Source organism: Bos grunniens, chromosome 21 (genome assembly GCF_055505025.1).
Source record: "Bos grunniens cultivar Pamir isolate PY7600 chromosome 21, Bosgru_T2T1.0, whole genome shotgun sequence".
NCBI classification, from domain to species: domain Eukaryota; kingdom Metazoa; phylum Chordata; class Mammalia; order Artiodactyla; family Bovidae; genus Bos; species Bos grunniens.
The window spans coordinates 65,148,906-65,165,634 of record NC_141185.1 but is presented as its reverse complement, the minus strand read 5'-3'; the positions used below and the strand labels follow the sequence as shown (position 1 = coordinate 65,165,634).

General features: G+C 44.7%; 1 protein-coding gene across 4 annotated transcripts in view; it reads left to right on the top strand.

The window, feature by feature from the left end:
* The first annotated feature begins 1,117 nt into the window (after window positions 1–1,117).
* Window positions 1,118–16,729, top strand: part of CHSY1 (chondroitin sulfate synthase 1) — an 89,941-nt gene continuing 74,329 nt past the window's right edge. The window contains exon 1 of one of the 4 annotated variants that reach the window (XM_086364898.1): window positions 1,118–1,440. In XM_086364898.1, coding sequence (XP_086221024.1) covers window positions 1,118–1,440 — 323 coding nt within the window. The other 3 variants (XM_086364901.1, XM_086364900.1, XM_086364899.1) reach the window with 3 other exon arrangements.

Below are 16,729 nucleotides of genomic sequence, written 5' to 3'. Positions count from 1 at the left end.
AATGCTGCTAGTGTTAGAAGGTTGGACACTGAGTATAGCTTTCTTTTTCTTTCTTTTTTTAGCTTAGAAACTAGTAGCAGAGAACAAGGTAGCTGAATTCACGGTTCATTCTGCAGTCATGCACGTTTCAAACGGCTCCTGAGCTGTTTATGCTACACATGCTCGCTCGTACCCACAGAGCTGCGGGAACAAAGATACAGTGTGAATCGGAAGGACGCAGGGAAGGTGGCCGGAGAGGTCCGCCCGGCTGGAGGGCTGGGCATGGGGAGGCGAGTGTGTCTGAGGACAGTGTGTGCAGGAGGAACGCGCGGTTCGTCCCCCACGAGTGCAGTGTTCGACGACCAAGAAGCCCCTTCTTAGAAATCCCTGATAAGATCCACGCTGGCGCAGCGTCTCGCGGCAGCCGGAGGCCGGGTGGGACAGCCTCGGGGCAGCGCCGCGCGCCGCGGCAGGGATGCCCGGCGCGAGCCGGCGGGGCGGGTAACGGGCGGCCGGGCGCCTTGCTCCCAGCCCCAGGCGGCGCCGAGCCCGACCCACGCCCCCTCCGCCCGGGGCCGCCGCAGACCGCGAGGGCGGGGCCCCGAGCTGGGCTTTCTTTTTTGGGCAAACTTTCGCCACGTGAACCGCCCCCCATTCACTGCTGCGCCAATCGCGCGGCGCGGACGGATCCCGAGCGGGGCCACAGCGCACCGCCCCCTGCGCGCCGTGCGTGACGTGCGGCGATGGCGCGCGGAGCCGGACGATGAGCAGCGGCCGCGCCGGCGCCGGCCACGGACATCAGCGCGCCGCGCGCAGCGCCAGCGGAGCCGAGCGCCCGGGGGGCGCCGCGCGGGGAGCCGAGCCGGCCGGGGGGCGCGGGGCGCGGGGCGCGGCCGGGGAGCCGCGGCCGGCGCGCGCCGAGCATGCTGCGCCCCTGAAGGCGGGGGCGCGCGAGCGGGACCGAGCGCCGGCGCGGGGCCTGCGGACGGCCCGCGCTCCGCGATGGGCACGGCGGGCCCGCCGCAGCCGCGGCGCTGCCCGGGCGGGGCCGCGTAGGGCGGGCTGGCCTCGGCGGGCGGGCTGAGGGCGCGCGGAGCGGCGGCGGCGGCGGCGGCCCGGCGGGCGGAGCGGCGCGGGCATGGCCGTGCGCGGCCGGCGCGCCTGGCTCAGCGTGCTGCTCGGGCTCGTGCTGGGTTTCGTGCTGGCCTCGCGGCTCGTGCTGCCCCGCGCCTCCGAGTTGAAGCGGGCGGGCCCGCGGCGCCGCGCCAGCCCCGAGGCTTGCCGGCCCGGGCAGGCGGCCGCGGTGCCCCTGGCCGGCGGGGCGCGCGGGGATGCGCGCGGGCAGCGGCTCTGGCCCCATGGCGAGGCCCAGGATGGCGTCCCGCGCGACAGGAACTTTCTCTTCGTGGGAGTCATGACTGCACAGAAGTACCTGCAGACCCGCGCGGTGGCGGCCTTCAGGTGAGTCCCCGCTCCCGGGCGGCGTCCAGCATCCGAGCGCGCTGCCCCGCGGCCCGCCTGCGGCGCGCGTCTTTGCCTGCTTCCCAGACCCGGTGCTCGCTGGGCTTCCGTGGGGCCGCTGTGCCCCGCGGGGCGTGCCGGGCGTTGGCAGCGGGCTCAGGGGCGGTATAGCGAGCGCAACGCTCAAAAGCAGGGGCTTTGGGGTCCAGTGGACCAGCTTGGCCCCTCTGGGTGTAGTCTTCACGCGAACTTTGTGCTCCGCGCTTCATCTTTTCTTGTCCAAGTCCTTTCTTTTGTTGAAAAAGCACGACTGAACATTTCCAAACACCCATAAGAGTGTTTGGAAAACTCAGCACAATGCTGGTGATAGTGGTGGCAGCGGGGTTATTATTCGAGTCTCTGAAAGCTGCACTTTTGGCCTTGCAGAACTAGAGCCTGTGTAAGTTAATTTGGTTAGAGGCCTTCCACTTGCAGTTTTCACTGCTGGAACCATTCTGGTAAATGGAAGGGGTACACGCTGCACACTCAACCCCACCAGACTGGAAAAAGAACCTTTGGGAAAAGCAGTTCTTGGCTCATGGTAGATTTGTTAACTAGCCCAATTTAGTGACGTGTGTGTTATCCGGTATCTGGGTCCTAGTTGGCCATATGAGTCAGAAAAGTGGCTGGAATCATGTTCAGGATTAACAAAGGGATTAGCCAAAGTAATCTTTAGAAGAGTGAAAGAGAGATGATATTGGAATGAATTTGAGGTAGAAGAAGGATGTATTAATAGATTCAGTAAAGAGATTTAATGGAAACCTTATATGTGTGAAGTACAGAAACGCTTACTCTACAGATAAGATTTGGTATTCATCCAACCACAGAGCAAACCAACCTGAGAGGTCTGCTGGGAATGGACTCTTAGAGCAGTCATTACTGAGCGAGGCCAAGCTGGTTGTTGTTGGTTCTTAATTTATAACCATCACCTTTATAACTTCAGCTTTTAACTGTAGTCCTGGACTAAATTTTCAGGCATTAGATGTTGTGAGGAGAAAAGCATATTTGGGTCTCCGTTGCTCTAGAGGAGGAGGTAAAGGGTTGAAAAGGAAGGTAGAGAGCAGGAGAGAATGTCTGCCTTTTCAGTGCATTGATTCCCCATTCCTGTATATTTCCACTGGATCTTGTTTAAGTCCATGACCTAGGTTCTGCCAGAAGGAGACTGAGTGCCTGAAAAGGTTAGAAAAGGTAGCATAAATTTGACTAAGATCATGACTTGGGAACAAACATGCAGATCATGTTTTTCTCCCAGATCTGTTGAATTAGGTGGAGTTGTGCTTTTTGTTGTTTTGTGGGGTTTTTTTTTTTTTTTCCTTTGAAGTATAGTTGATTTACAGTGTTTTAGGTGTACATCAAAAAAGCATTTGATTTTTGGGAAAAAAAAAAGGAATATATAATCAGAAATTGAGGGTGAGCTGTATACATTGTTTACAGTGTGGTTTTTAAAGTAAATCTATATGACTCCAATTCGGTGACAAGTTTTTTGAAATCACAAGTTTGGGACAGTTACCAAAAGTGGTTTGTTCAAATAGGGGACATGTAACTCCCTGCCCCCCAAGCAAATACTTTTTCATAGATACAAAATCACAAACTAGAAGGGGTCCTGGTAACACCAGCAGTACTCAGAAAATGGTTTGCAAACTGGATACTATTTAACACTTGGAAATGATCTTCCCCAAACCCATGCTTGAGGCTCTATGCTTGGCCTCCTTTCCAAATCTCCTACCTCATCTTTCTTGGATGTAGGATTTTATCTCATTGTTTATTTTCTTTAAGGCAGCTAGGGAAAAGTAAAAACATAATTTGTCCTCTGGCCCTTCTTTGTGGAAGCTCTGCCTTTTTGATAAAACCCTTACCAGGAAACGGTATATTCTGTTCAGTCATTCTGTCAGCTTTCCTGCATACTTCTTCTTGTATCTCTCTGATCTTAAGTAGTCACATTAGTTGGAGCCTGGGGGTGGACCCAGCCTTTCTGGTTAAGGTCCTCTCCTCCTCAGCCTGTCAACATTGTGATTAGACTGGCTGTAGGAGATGACACAAGACGATTTTAGCCTTAAGGAACTTTTGGGGAAAGCCAAAATTGGGATGGAGGTTATAGGATGTAACTTATAATTATGGCTTTGCTGTGCTTTGCAGCCTGGGCCAAAAGTCCACACTCAGCTTTTAAACTGGAAATTTCACGCGGTATAAAAGTTGGCTTGAATCTTCTAGCACAGGGTAGAACTCTAGTTTGGCACTGAGTTCTACATTTCCGCTGAAAGGTGAATACGTTCTTTACCTTAGGAAAAAAAGTCAATGTTTTTATTTTTGTTTATTAAAGTAAAATTTTTGTTCGGTTTATAGGTCAAAGGAGATGGCAGTGTTTTTAGAAAGATGACACTATGGTGTACTTTTATGCTAGGACGTTGACAGTGTCAGAATTCAGATTTAGGGACTACTAACTGTCTGAGATTCAGAAAGGAGCTATAAAAGCCTTTGAAAAATTCAAGGAGATACATTTGTCTGCACTGAAGTTGGTACACTTATGTGATGGGAGAGCACCATCATTACCAACTCTTCAGCTCTGCCATATGCTTCCAGTGAGGAGAGGGAGCACCAATAGATGTTAGCAGTGCTGCTACTGCTGCTGCTGCTAAGTTGCTTCAGTCGTGTCCGACTCTGTGCGACCCCACAGACGGCAGCCCACCAGGCTGCCCTGTCCCTGGGATTCACAGGCAAGAATACTGGAGTGGGTTGCCATTTCCTTCTCCAATGCATGAAGGTGAAAAGTGAAAGTGAAGTAGCTCAGTCCTGTCCGACTCTGAACAACCCCATGGACTGCAGCCTACCGGGCTCCTCCGTGCATGGGATTTTCCAGGCATGAGTATTGGAGTGGGGTGCCATCGCCTTCTCCGGTTAGCAGTACAGCGACAGCTGAAAGCAGGCGAAGCAAAACTCAGAGTGTAATCTTCAGACAGGCCAGCAGTAGCGCTCCTTCACAGGCTCCGAGCAGATATCATAGCCTTATGTTCACGGGAGTGATCTTGGCTCATCAAAATGATCCCATACACTTAGGATTCATCCCTTTGTTCAACAAATAATGTGCATGGTGCCTTGGGCCTGGACTCTGAATGTTTGGAAGCACAAAAGTGAAGATGCTTGTTCTCATGGAGCTTCTGCTCTAGTGAGAGGGACAGATACTTAAAAAGAGGGCTTCAGCTAGTGATGGTACTGTGGAACAAATAGAGCAGGGTAAAGGCAGGGTGAGGGGATGTCCTCTCTCTGTTAGATGTTTGGGGAACATCTCCGAGAATGTGGTGTTTGGGCTGAGATCTGGGAATGTCATTGATGAGTGTGCTTGGCAGAGGGAAGAGCTGGTAAATTATAAGACAGAAATCAGTTTGAAACTTGAAGAAGATCAATAAAAGAAAGAAGATGTGTGTCTGGTGTCATGGAATTTTACTCTAAGTGAATTAGAAAGCCTTTGGAGGTTTTGGGCTTCCCTGATAGCTCCGTTGGTAGGGAATCTGCCTGCAATGCAGGAGACCCTGGTTCGATTCCTGGGTCGGGAAGATCTACTGGAGAAGGGATAGGCTACCCACTCCAGTATTCTTGAGCATCCCTTGCGGCTCAGCTGGTAAAGAATCTGCCTGCAATGCGGGAGTGTGGGTTCAATTCCTGGGTTGGGAAGATGCCCTGGAGGAGGGAAAAGCTACCCGCTCCAGTATTCTGGCCTAGAGAATTCCACGGACTCTATGGTCCATGGGGTTCTAAAGAGCAGGACACAACTGAGCGGCTTTCACTTGGATGGTTTAGATGGGAAAGGGAGGGGCTTGCATTATATTCTGAAAAGTTAATTCATGCTATTGTGTGAATAGGTTGTGGGGGAGCAAGGAGCTATTAGGTGGTCTAGGTGAAGATGGTTGGGATGGAGAGAGGAGCATGGCCCAACGATATATGCAGGAGCCAAAGTTGGGGACGTGTTGACAAAATGCTTTAGAGGCCGTGAAGCAGAGAGAAATTCAGGATAATTTCTAGGATTTTGCCTTGAAAGAAAGGGTGGGTGGCGGTGTCATTTATTGAGATGGGGAAAACTAAAGGAGGAATGAATTTAGGGGGAAGGAGGTTAAGTCAGCAGAAATCTGGTTTTGTACAGGAGCAGGTGGATGTATCCTTAGTTTTATAAATATAATGAATTTTAAAAGGAATTGAGAACAGGTTTATATCTGAAGTGATTACAGTGTTGGAACTCTGAAGCTGTCTTAAAGTAAAATTCCCTTAGGGTTCTGGATAGCGTGGTGTTCTACAAGTCAATATGTAAGATTTTTTTTTTCTTTCACTCATCTGCAAAGTATTTGTATTCTAGGTAATTTCACTTTAAAATGGTTCTGTGATTCTTCTAAAGTAATTTAGTGTGCTGGTTAGTGATAGTTCATTGGAGTCTCCGGCTGGGTTCATTATGTTTTACTGTTACTAGATGCAATTTTTTTTTCCATGTTTTTCTTCGTTACATCATTTGATATGCCGAAGTTAGATGTTCATGTCGTTCAGTCTCTTCCTTTCAGGAAGCGCAGAAAGTTTATTGCCCTGGAGAGAGTTTTTTTTTTTTTTTGACCGTGCTTCTCAGCTTGTGGGATCTTAGTTCCCCAATCAGGGATCACAGCTACTCCCCCTGCATTGGAAGCGTGCAGTCTTAACTGGTGGACAACCAGTGAAGTCCCAAGATTTTTTTTAAGGAACATTTTTCTCATTTTAGAAGGGGTACAAATCATCTCACCATCATTTTCACTCCAAAGGATACATTGTCTCAGCACCACCTGTTAAATAAGCTCCCATTTCCCTACCAATTTGAAATGCCATCTTCATCATACTCAAGATTCTTGGGTATGTTTTTGGACTTCCTGTTTTGTTTCATTGATCTTTCTGTCTGTTCTTGTTCCAGTACCACCCACTGAAATTATTGAAGATTGAATAATATTTTAATATCCGGTAGACAAGTCCCCTTTGTTACTCTTCTGTTTCAAACATTACTTGGCTACACTTACCTGTTCTTGCTGAGAGAGTTTTGGTGTGCTTTGGATTTTTTTTTTTAATTAATGGTTTGATTTAAAAAAAATTGTATTTAGATTCAGTCCATTTTTATGCCCTGAACACTAAACTAATACAACACTATCTGTTTATCCTGACTCTTGCTTCCCCTGAGCTGAACATGGGGAACTGATTTGTTCTTTTTCTCAGAATAGAGAGGTGGCTGGTTTCCCTTCTTTGCCCCAAGAGTGATAAAGGGCGCTCTTAAATATTAGCGTCCGTTTATAGGGAATTATGGGAAGAAAGATCGAGAAACACTAGCTTTAGATACAAGAATCTTATTGCAAGATGTTTTATCAATTAATGGCCTCTTCCTAATGTTTTAAATGAAGGCAGACTGTTCCTTTTACCAGTCTCCATGAGCAGATCTCAGAGTTCCTTCTTTTTTGAATGCTGTAAACCATGTTTATCTTGAAACAGTTTAGAGTAGTGCTTGCTTTCTCAGAAGTCAATTTGGCAAAAAATTACTGAAAGCCTTCTATAGTCAAAATAATTAACATGTAAGTGAACTTTTGGGGGCACAACCCATTTCACATTATAAATTACCTGTATAAGAATACTGATGAAAATTACAGTCCTGAAAATTAGTTTAATGTTATATATCATGGTTCCAGATCTCGATGTCTTCAAACAGAATATTCCAAGGATGGTTTGGTTTTCAATAGAAGATATACACAATTGTGTTTTTGTTGCATTGGCAATTTCATTTTTCCCCATTCGTTAGTTAAGCTGCAGTTTTTGAAAGTAGATTAATAATTCCATTCTTGTGGAATTAATTGTCTAGGGAAGGAAGCAAGCAAATGCTACCACTGAATGATAGGGCTCGCAAGGTGCCTGGACTTGTTACTGTGTGGGTGCAGAAGAGAGAGGTCTGCATTGACTTACGAAGGGGATTGAGGAAGGTCTCCCTCACAGTCTTACCCCTCTTCCCTTGCATAGTCTTGAAGGATGAGCTGGAGTTTCTGGGGCAGACAACAGGTTCCTGGAAACTTGAAATAGCAGGAGGTAGTGAAGGGATGATGAGAAAGAACAGTTCATGGGACTGGGAGCTGAGACCTAGCAATTCTACTAGGGATGCTTCCGAGGGAATTTAAAAATGTGCTCAAGTATGTATTCTATGAAGTGGGAATTACACGAAACTTTGGTGTCCTGCATTAGGAACTATGGACCATGATTGATTTCTCTAGTTTGTCCATTTTGTGATCTGCTTCTCTAATCTTTAAAAATACTGTGGCTGAAATATGTTTATTGGAATGAAGAAAAGTTCATAATATATCTAAATGAGAGTAGGTTTTAAAACTGTATGCCAAGTATGAGACCATTTTTAAAAACAAATGAAATGTTTCTTTTTCTGTGATATAGAAAAGAAAGTATAAAAGATATACATACCGTGATGCTGAATGATTTTTCATATTCTTGGCACTTTCTGTATTTTTGAGTTTTTCTGCAGTGAGAACTTATTTTATAGTGAAGCTACATAACTACAAGTTTTTAAAAAACAGAGAGGTGACAGCTCTTGGGAGGAAGTATGAATGCAGTTTTGAGTGTGTTAATTGCTGGTACCTGCAGGACTGCTGGGCACAGGGGGCATGTTGGCTGGGGCTTGAAGTCAGGGCCATTCTTGTTTCAGTAAATGACAATCATTCCTGCCCCCAAATGTAGGGATAACACGTTTATGTGGAGTTACTATAACTGTATGTCATCAGTTACTGTATCTGTACACTTCCAGATGATACTGAGGAGAGTCAGGTGACAGCATTTTTAATGTGAGGGCTTTTGTGTATTCATAGTATTCTCTTCCTCCGTCTTCTGGTTCTGGATGAAATTGAAGGAATGAGAAACTTAGTTATGATGTAAAAGAAGCGGAACTGGGGCTTCGCTGGTGGTCCAGTGGTAAAGCATCCGCTTTACAACGCAGGGGACACCGGTTTGATCCCTGTTCTGGAAAGATCCTCCATACCATGGAGCACCTGAGCCCGAGCCTCCGCAGTGGAAGCCACGGCGGTGAGAAGCCTGTGCTCCGCGACAGAGAGCCGCCCCTGCTTGCCACAGCTGGAGGAAACCTGTGTGTAGCAACAAAGACCCTCCACAACCAAACGATAAATAAATCTTTTTAGAACAAGGTAGTGAAACTGTTCACCTCACCTTAATTGTCATGAACTGAAGCGTTCGTGGCTACTATATTTGTTCTGTAGTTAAGTATTTTTCTGTGGATGATTAAAAATGAGGTGGTCTGCTCTGATTTGATGTCAACTCTGGGCTTGCAAAGCCTGAGGATGATTGAAAATGTAGCTATTAATGCCATTAAAATGATTGCTTTGTAATTGAACCTAGATGCAACCTAATACTAGAAAATAATTGGGCAGGATTTGGAGTGACAGAGGGACCCAAAGACAGAATGAAAGTTTCAGGAAGTTAGTTTTGAATGAAGTCTTCTGGCATTTGAAATCAGCCCAAACTACGAAGGTATCCTTCGATGGGCAGGTCTTAGCCAGGCAGACAGATAACATGGCAGGCAGTGACTGAAACGGGTATAAGGCTGCTTCTCCCTATCTGTGATGCCTGTTTTCTCAGCTGGGGCTTCCCTGGTGGCTCAGATGGTAAGGAATCTGCCTGCAATGCTGGAGACCTGGGTTCAATCCCTGGGTTGGGAAGATCCCCTGGAGAAGGACATGGCAACCCACTCTAGTATTCTTGCCTGGAGAATCCCCATGGACCGAAGAGTCTGGCGAACTGCAGTCCATGGGGTCGCAAAAAGTTGGACCCGACTGAGCGACTAAGCACACGCACACAGCAGAGGAGGAGGGACTGCAGAAGTGTGAGTGATGACCTGGGAGAGTAGTGTGAGATGAGCAAGGCAGCGAACGTGTTAGAGTCAGACCTCACTGGTGGCCTGGCTTCCACGTTTTTAGCTGTGTGATCTTGGGCAACTTACTTACCTGGCTCTGAGCCTGAGTCTCCTCTGTAAAATGTGGGTCTCAGTATCTCTCGCATCTCGTGGCGTTGTTGTAAGGTCGAGTGTCTGATGCCCTCAGCATGCACTGCCCCTTACGCCGTAACTGTTGCGTTGTTGATGATTGTGAGGCAGGCTTGATGCCAGGGAGCACTCCAGCAGAAGACGACGACTGGCTTCACAGGAGTTGGCTGTGGGTTCAGGGTAGTTTCAAACAACACTGATTTTTTTTTTTTTTTTTCCCTTAAAATTACATTTGAAAACTTAATTTTGTTTATGCATGGTTAAGAATTAGTTGTGTGTTTACCCTTTTTAAGTGTAAGCAGCAAAATATAAACTTATAGCTTTCTAAAAGTAGCTAAGACTTGAAGCTTGGAAATGGACCACAGGATCAGAATTTATCTTCTGCTATTAACACTCCAAATTTTAATTCTTGTGTTTCATGGATGGCGTATTTGTGGTCTCTGTTGGTAAGTGTTTCTGTTGTTTGCTGTGAACCTAGGCTCAAAGGGCAGATTGCTCTTAATACCGTGGTGCTGCCTCCTGGGCTTCTGCCCAGGCTATTGTTGAGGTGGGAAGCTGTCACCCACCCTCCAACAGCTTTATTGAGTGGGGGAGCTCTTTAATGTTTGCTTTTAGCTTAAGTCTGGTTTTCAGGATTAATGGTCAGTGGTCTAATTTGATTTTTCCTTTAAAAAATTTTCCCAACATTTGTGATCCCTGTTATATACTTCCCCACCCGCTTCCAAAAAGACTTTGAGATTGCTCATGTCATACAGTCATAGCAGCGAGGCAGTTAAACATTTAAAAATAGGAAGCCACATACCCGGAAACCACATGCATAGAAGAGGGAAGCTGCAGCTCAGTACTCTGACTGCAGTGCTCCTGGAGGTAATGGGCTGAATAGGCTTGTGGTCTCCTGCCAGGGACATTCCTTCAGTTCCAGGAGAGGCTGTGAGTCCTCACTGGGTAGCCTGCCTGGGAAGCCCTCCTTGTTCTCCAGGCCCCTGTCTGCTCTGACTGGCAGTCTAGAACTGTCCTTTGTGGACTCTCTTGGGAGGTTGAACTAAGGCTGCTGCTCCATCGCGTTGTGCCTCCTGTAAGGGTGCTCTGTTCCTTTGCTCCATTTCTTTGCCGTAGACACAGGGGAGAAACTTCCTTGGGGTCTTAGTATCTAGAACCATTATCTCACTTGACCCTGAACAGTGGGGCCCAGTCTTGTGACTCCTCTTGGTTGCCTGCTGAAAGGCTTACAACTAAATTTGGCGCCATGTTAGCAGACATAGAGGACGTGTGACAACTGATAAGGTCTCGCCCCTTGAGCTCACTGGGTAATCATGGTCCGGTACTGAGGTGGGCAGGCAGCCCTGACCCTGATTTTGTCCTCTCTGCTACAGGTACCACCTTCATGCCTTGCTCCAACTTTCCTACTTTTGTTTTTCTTTTGCCTAATTTTCTTGATTATTCTTTTCATCTTGTATGCATTTTGGTTAAGTTGTCTTAAATCCTTTCTGTAATAGGGAAGAATATAAATGTGTACATTTAATTACACAAGCATAATTACAGGAGCCAAACATCCTGGAGTGTGAAGTCAAGTGGGCTTTAGGAAGCATTACTACAAACAGAAAACTAGTGGAGGTGATGAAATTTCAGCTGAACTGTTTCAAATCCTGAAAGATGATGCGGTTAAAGTGCTGTACTCAGCATGCCAGCAAATTTGGGAAACTCAGCAGGGGCCACAGGACTGGAAAAGATCAGTTTTCATTCTAGTTCCAAAGAAGGGCAATGCCAGAGAATGTTCAAACTACTTCACAGTTGCACTTATTTCACGTACTAGCAAGGTAATGCTCAAAAATCCTTAAGCTAGGCTTCAGCAGTATATGAACTGAGAACTTCCAGATGTCCAAGCTGGATTTAGAAAAGGCAGAGGAACCAGAGATCAAATTGCCAACATCTGCTGGATCACAGAAAAAGCAAGAGAATTCCAGAAAAACATCTGCTTCTGCTTCCTCGATTAGAATACCTTACCTGCCTCCTGCGAAACCTGTATGCAGATCAAGAAGCAACAGTTAGAACCAGGCATGGAATAACAAGCTGCTTCAAAATCGTGAAAGGAGTACGTCAAGGCTGTATATTGTCACCCTGCTTGTTTAACTTCTGTGCAGAGTGCATCATGTGAAATGCCAAGCTAGATGAATCACAACCTGGAATCAAAATTGCTGGGAGAAATATCAATAACCTCAGATATGCGCATGACACCACCTTTATGGCAGAAAGTGAAGAGGAATTGAAGAGCCTCTTGATGAAAGTGAGAGGAGAGCAAAAAGCTGGCTTAAAACTCAACATTCAGAAAACTAAGATCATGGCATCTGGTCCCATCACTTCATGGCAAATAGATGGGGAAATGATGGAAACAGTGACAGACTTTATTTTCTTGGGCTCCAAAATCACTGGATGGTGACTCCAGCCATGAAATTAAAAGACTCTTGCTTCTTAGAAGACAAGCCATGACCAACCTAGACAAACAGCATTAAAAAGCAGAGGTATCACTTTGCTAACAAAGGTCCATCTAGTCAGAGCTATGGATTTTCCAGTAGTCATGTATGGATGTGAGAGTTGGACCATAAAGAAGGCTGAGCGCTGAAGAACTGATGCTTTTGAACTGTGGTATTGGAGAAGACTCTTTGAGAGTCCCTTGGACTCTCAAGGAGCTCCAACCAGTCCATCCTAAAGGAAATCAACCCTGAATATTCATTGGAAGGATGGACTGATGCTGAAGCTCCAATACTTTGCCCACCTCATGCAAAAAGCCAGCTCGTTGGAGAAGACTTTGATGCTAGGGACTACAGAGGGTGAGATGGTTGGATGGCATCACTGACTCAGTGAACATGAATTTGAGCAAACTCAGGGAGAGAGTGAAGGACAGGGAAGCCTGGCATGCTGCAGTCCATGGGGTTGCAAAGAATCGGACATGACTGAGGGACTAAACAAACAAACAAACCTATCAATTCGTAGGGGAAAACTGTATTCTCCCTTCCTTCCTTGACTAGAAATTACAAAGTGATTTGATCATGAGTCCTTTCAAACTTACACTGTAACCATCAAACCACATATGTAATAATGATTCGGGGCAACTCACAGAAAATCTCCACTTATTTATAAAACTTAATATAACTTTTAAAGCCTAGAAAATGTGAAAGTACTCAATCTTACTCCATTTTTCTCTTAGTTTTTTTCCCATTAAATAGAGTAAAAAGTATCACACAAGTAAAATTATCTCATGTCAAGTTCTATTTCTTTGGATGCTTTTTAGTTTGAAGCTTTCCCTTGGACTTAAAATTTTTTTTCTGTAACTGTATTTGTTGTAGAAAACATGAAGAAAAGTAAATCCCTTCTGATCCTCTATCCAAAAATAACTATTGTAAACACTTTGGGGTAGAGTTGTTCATTATTTTACTTTGTGTGTGTACTTTTGTTCCCCTGTTACTCCATATCACAAGTATTCTATTGCTTGCTTTTAAACTTAGCTACATGAATGTGTACCCAGGACAGTACTCATGCTGTAGATGTGGTTTTGTACAGAAATGTATTTTATGTAGTTTTTCTTAAAGTGACATAAATAGAGATGGAAACTGTTATTAAATCCCAATTCAGCAAAGGCATTCCTCAGCGAAGCTAATGTTGTGCAGCTGCGTGACCTCACTGTGATTTAACTCGGTATAGGGGTAGGGTTTAGAAGCCTGGAGGAAAGGAGGATTATTGGCTTGGCATTCGCAGATTTCAGTTATCTTGTCTGCTTTAGCAAGAGTTGGTTATCAGCTCATTGGAAAGTGAGCTTTCTGGCAGGGACCCATTCAGATGTTCTGTGGTTTGAATTAAGTAGGAGCTCTTTCCCCTCAGTTACAAATGTGTTGATGGCAAAGTTGATGTTTGCTTATGAAAATTAAGGATGCTAACCTGTTTCTGTCTCAGAAAGGGGAGGGCAGTTTGCTTCTTCAGTAGCATTTTCTTCATTTCTTTGGAATTATGGATGCCCTCACCTTGGTTCCCCGAGGGTGATGAATCATGATTTGTGTTCCAGAACTCTTTAACTTTATGGAGCTAGTTAAGCTAAAGGTATCCTAAGTTAAAAGATCGTAATTTATCGAGATTAAAGGATTTACAACAACTCCATATTGAGAGATTTCCCTCAAATCACCAGCCATCTAAGCAAAAGGGCAGCATGAGATTCCATGGGTTACCTGAGGAAAAGATAATAATGGTTGGTGTTACCTTAAACTGCAGAGAGGCTTTCAAAGATGGTTTGAAGTTAGATTGTCTGTTTTTAAAATTAATTGCTTGCTCTTCCTGGACACATTAACGCCATTTCAGGTTACAGTTCAAGTGTTAATCACTTCACTGATGGTTGTGCCGCTAGGGCTTCCATCTCTGTATTCTCTGTGGGGCAGCCATGGGAAGCAGAGCCAGACCAAATGGGTTTTTATTCTGTTTAGTATGAAGGATTGCGGTGTTTTAAGTGAGAGCGCTTTTAAAGTTTAGTCTTTTTAGACTTGCACCCTGATGTTGTCTTGAGGTTCATAATATGATAGAACTTGTCCTATAGCTTCAGTGTCCGGTTTTTAGCCAGAAACAAGAGAAGCAGCATTCATCTCCCTGCTTTCACTTTGGGGTGTAATCTTGAGACCGACTATTCTAAATTCAGCCCACAGTTTCCTCTCTCTCTCATTTTTATTTCAGTACCTTATTTTATTTGCAAACTCTTGTCTTCCCTAATGAGTCACACCTGCATACTTGCTTATCTCACGCCAGGCTGGCGTTTTTAGGTATAATAATCCACTTAACCCTCACCCCAACCCTACAAAGCAGATATTTTTTATTATCTCCGGTTCACAGATAAGGATAGTGAGCCACAGAATATTTTGCCCAAAGTGAAGGCAGGATTTTCATCCCAGCAGCCTGAATCCTGAGTCCACGCTTTTAGCCGTCACACACCATATTGTGTCTCGAGAACAGGTTTTTCCTGTGGAGGTGGACGTTGTCTTACAGCCCCTGTATTCCAGATAATCCCATGATGCTTTAGTATTTTAATGGCTTGTGGAATTGACTACTTTAGTACTACTTTGAACTTGGTCTGTGTTGTTAATCACAGAAGCATTTGGGTGGAAGCTAAAGCTAAATTGATTTTATTCATTACCCTTTTAAAATCAGCTGTGAGATACTACAGACTATTTAGCTTTAAATTGCATTTCAGAAGTAGCATGAATGGTAGTATATTTCAACTCAAGTATCATGTGGATTTTACCTCTTAATAATTGTATTCTGGTTGTGTTTTGATAAAATTGGTTTCTTTGTGCACATAGGAATATTAATGTGGCTCTCTTGGAAATTTTTCAAAGATAAGAAACAAATGGTTTCTTCCCTTTAGCATGCCCACACATGTACAAAGGTATCTTTCAGTCACTTACTTCACACGGCTGAGCAGTGTTTACTGAACACTATTACATGCCAGGGACTGATATATGAGTTATATTTTGTGTAGATTGGGGCTCATTCCCATTTTAAAATGGGCTTTTTCTTTATGAGAGGGTTGATTTCTCTTTAAATTAATTTCCTCATTCCTGCTATGTTTGCATACTTTTCAGGAGCATATCATTTGTAAAAATGTAGTAACCTGGTATATTTTCTATAGTCCAGTCAGGTTTCATTTATGCCAAATTCTTTGTTAAGGGTTCTATAACTGGCGTAAGACCTATAGGTCCATTTTAAATCCATAGGCATTAAGGGAAAAGCACGATCAGGTGGCGCTAGTGGTAAAGAACATGCCAGTGCAGGAGACAGAAGAGGTGCAAATTCGATCCCTGGGTTGGAAAGATCCCCTGGAGGAGGGCATGGCAACCCACTCCAGTATTCTTTCCTGGAGAATCTGGTGGGCTGCAGTCCATAGGGTTGCAAAGAGTTGGACACAGCTGACGCGACTTAGCACTTGTTACAACTACTATACTATATACATTCTAAGATGGGCATTGTTTTCACATTTTAGCATCTCTGAAGTGAAGATGCATTTTACAGTGGCTGGCATTATGTGATTACAACTGGCAGTATAGGCATATCTCATAGTTAACACTGGAAATTTGTAGCTGCTGCAGAAAAACAAGTATCACAAGAATGCAAGGCACACAATTTTTTTTTTTCTTCCCACTGCATATGAAAGTTATGTTTATGCTATACTGTGGTCTTTTAAGTGTGCATATCACTATGTTTAAAAACCAATGTACATATGCTAATTTAAAAATATTTTATTGCTAAAAATGCTAACCATTATCTGAGCCTACAGAGAGCATAAATGTTTTTCGTTGATCTTTCAGTTGTTTTTCACTATAATAAATATAATTGTAACAGTTACCTACAATAAGACTATATTGGAAAGAACATCATTTGGAAACTAGGCTTTTTGACTGTATTAAGGCTAAATGTACGGTTTCATTTATTCTCTATGATGTTTTTTCTAGAAGTCGTTTGTATATAAATGTATTTTTGTAGCTAGACTACTTCAACTCTTAATATGTAGCATAAAGAAAGCATAAGGAAAAATGTAATCTGATGGCCTTAAATCTGTTGTTTGGCAGCAGAATTCGTCACTGTTTTCTCTTAATTGACCCCTAATGTTTCCTCTGGCAGGGAATGAGCAGTTTCCTATGAAAGGCATGTGTTCCAGAGCTCAGGGCCCTTCACCTTGACTCCAGCGGCTTCCTGCTGTTTTAAAGCATAAAGGCCCCCTCGCTGGGGGGCTGTCAGGCCCTGCACTCTTCCCCCTGCTCTCCCCCAAGACTGCCCCTGCCCCTGGGTCTGCTGCACCCTTGATGTTCCCCTGCCACGAGGGAAGCAGTCCCTCCTCCGCTCTGGTTCGCATCCTTCTGCTTGGAGAGAGATGCACTTCAGCTGGAGGATCTGTGTTTTGCTCACCACTGCATCCCTGTGGCCTAGCACATAGTTGGCACTTGATGAGCGTTCCAAGAAAATGTGTTGAATGAGCAATTTTATTTTTTAATCTTTTGTTTTATAGAGCAGAGGGTTTTATAGGTGGGGAGTCGGTAGTATCAGAAAATTAACCTGAATATCTAGACTTCGATTTTCCAGCCTTAGCCAAAACATAGTTATCTGGGAAATATTTTAATATTCATCATTCTTTTTCGTTGGGATTCCTTTGAAAACAAGTTAGAACTTTGCAGT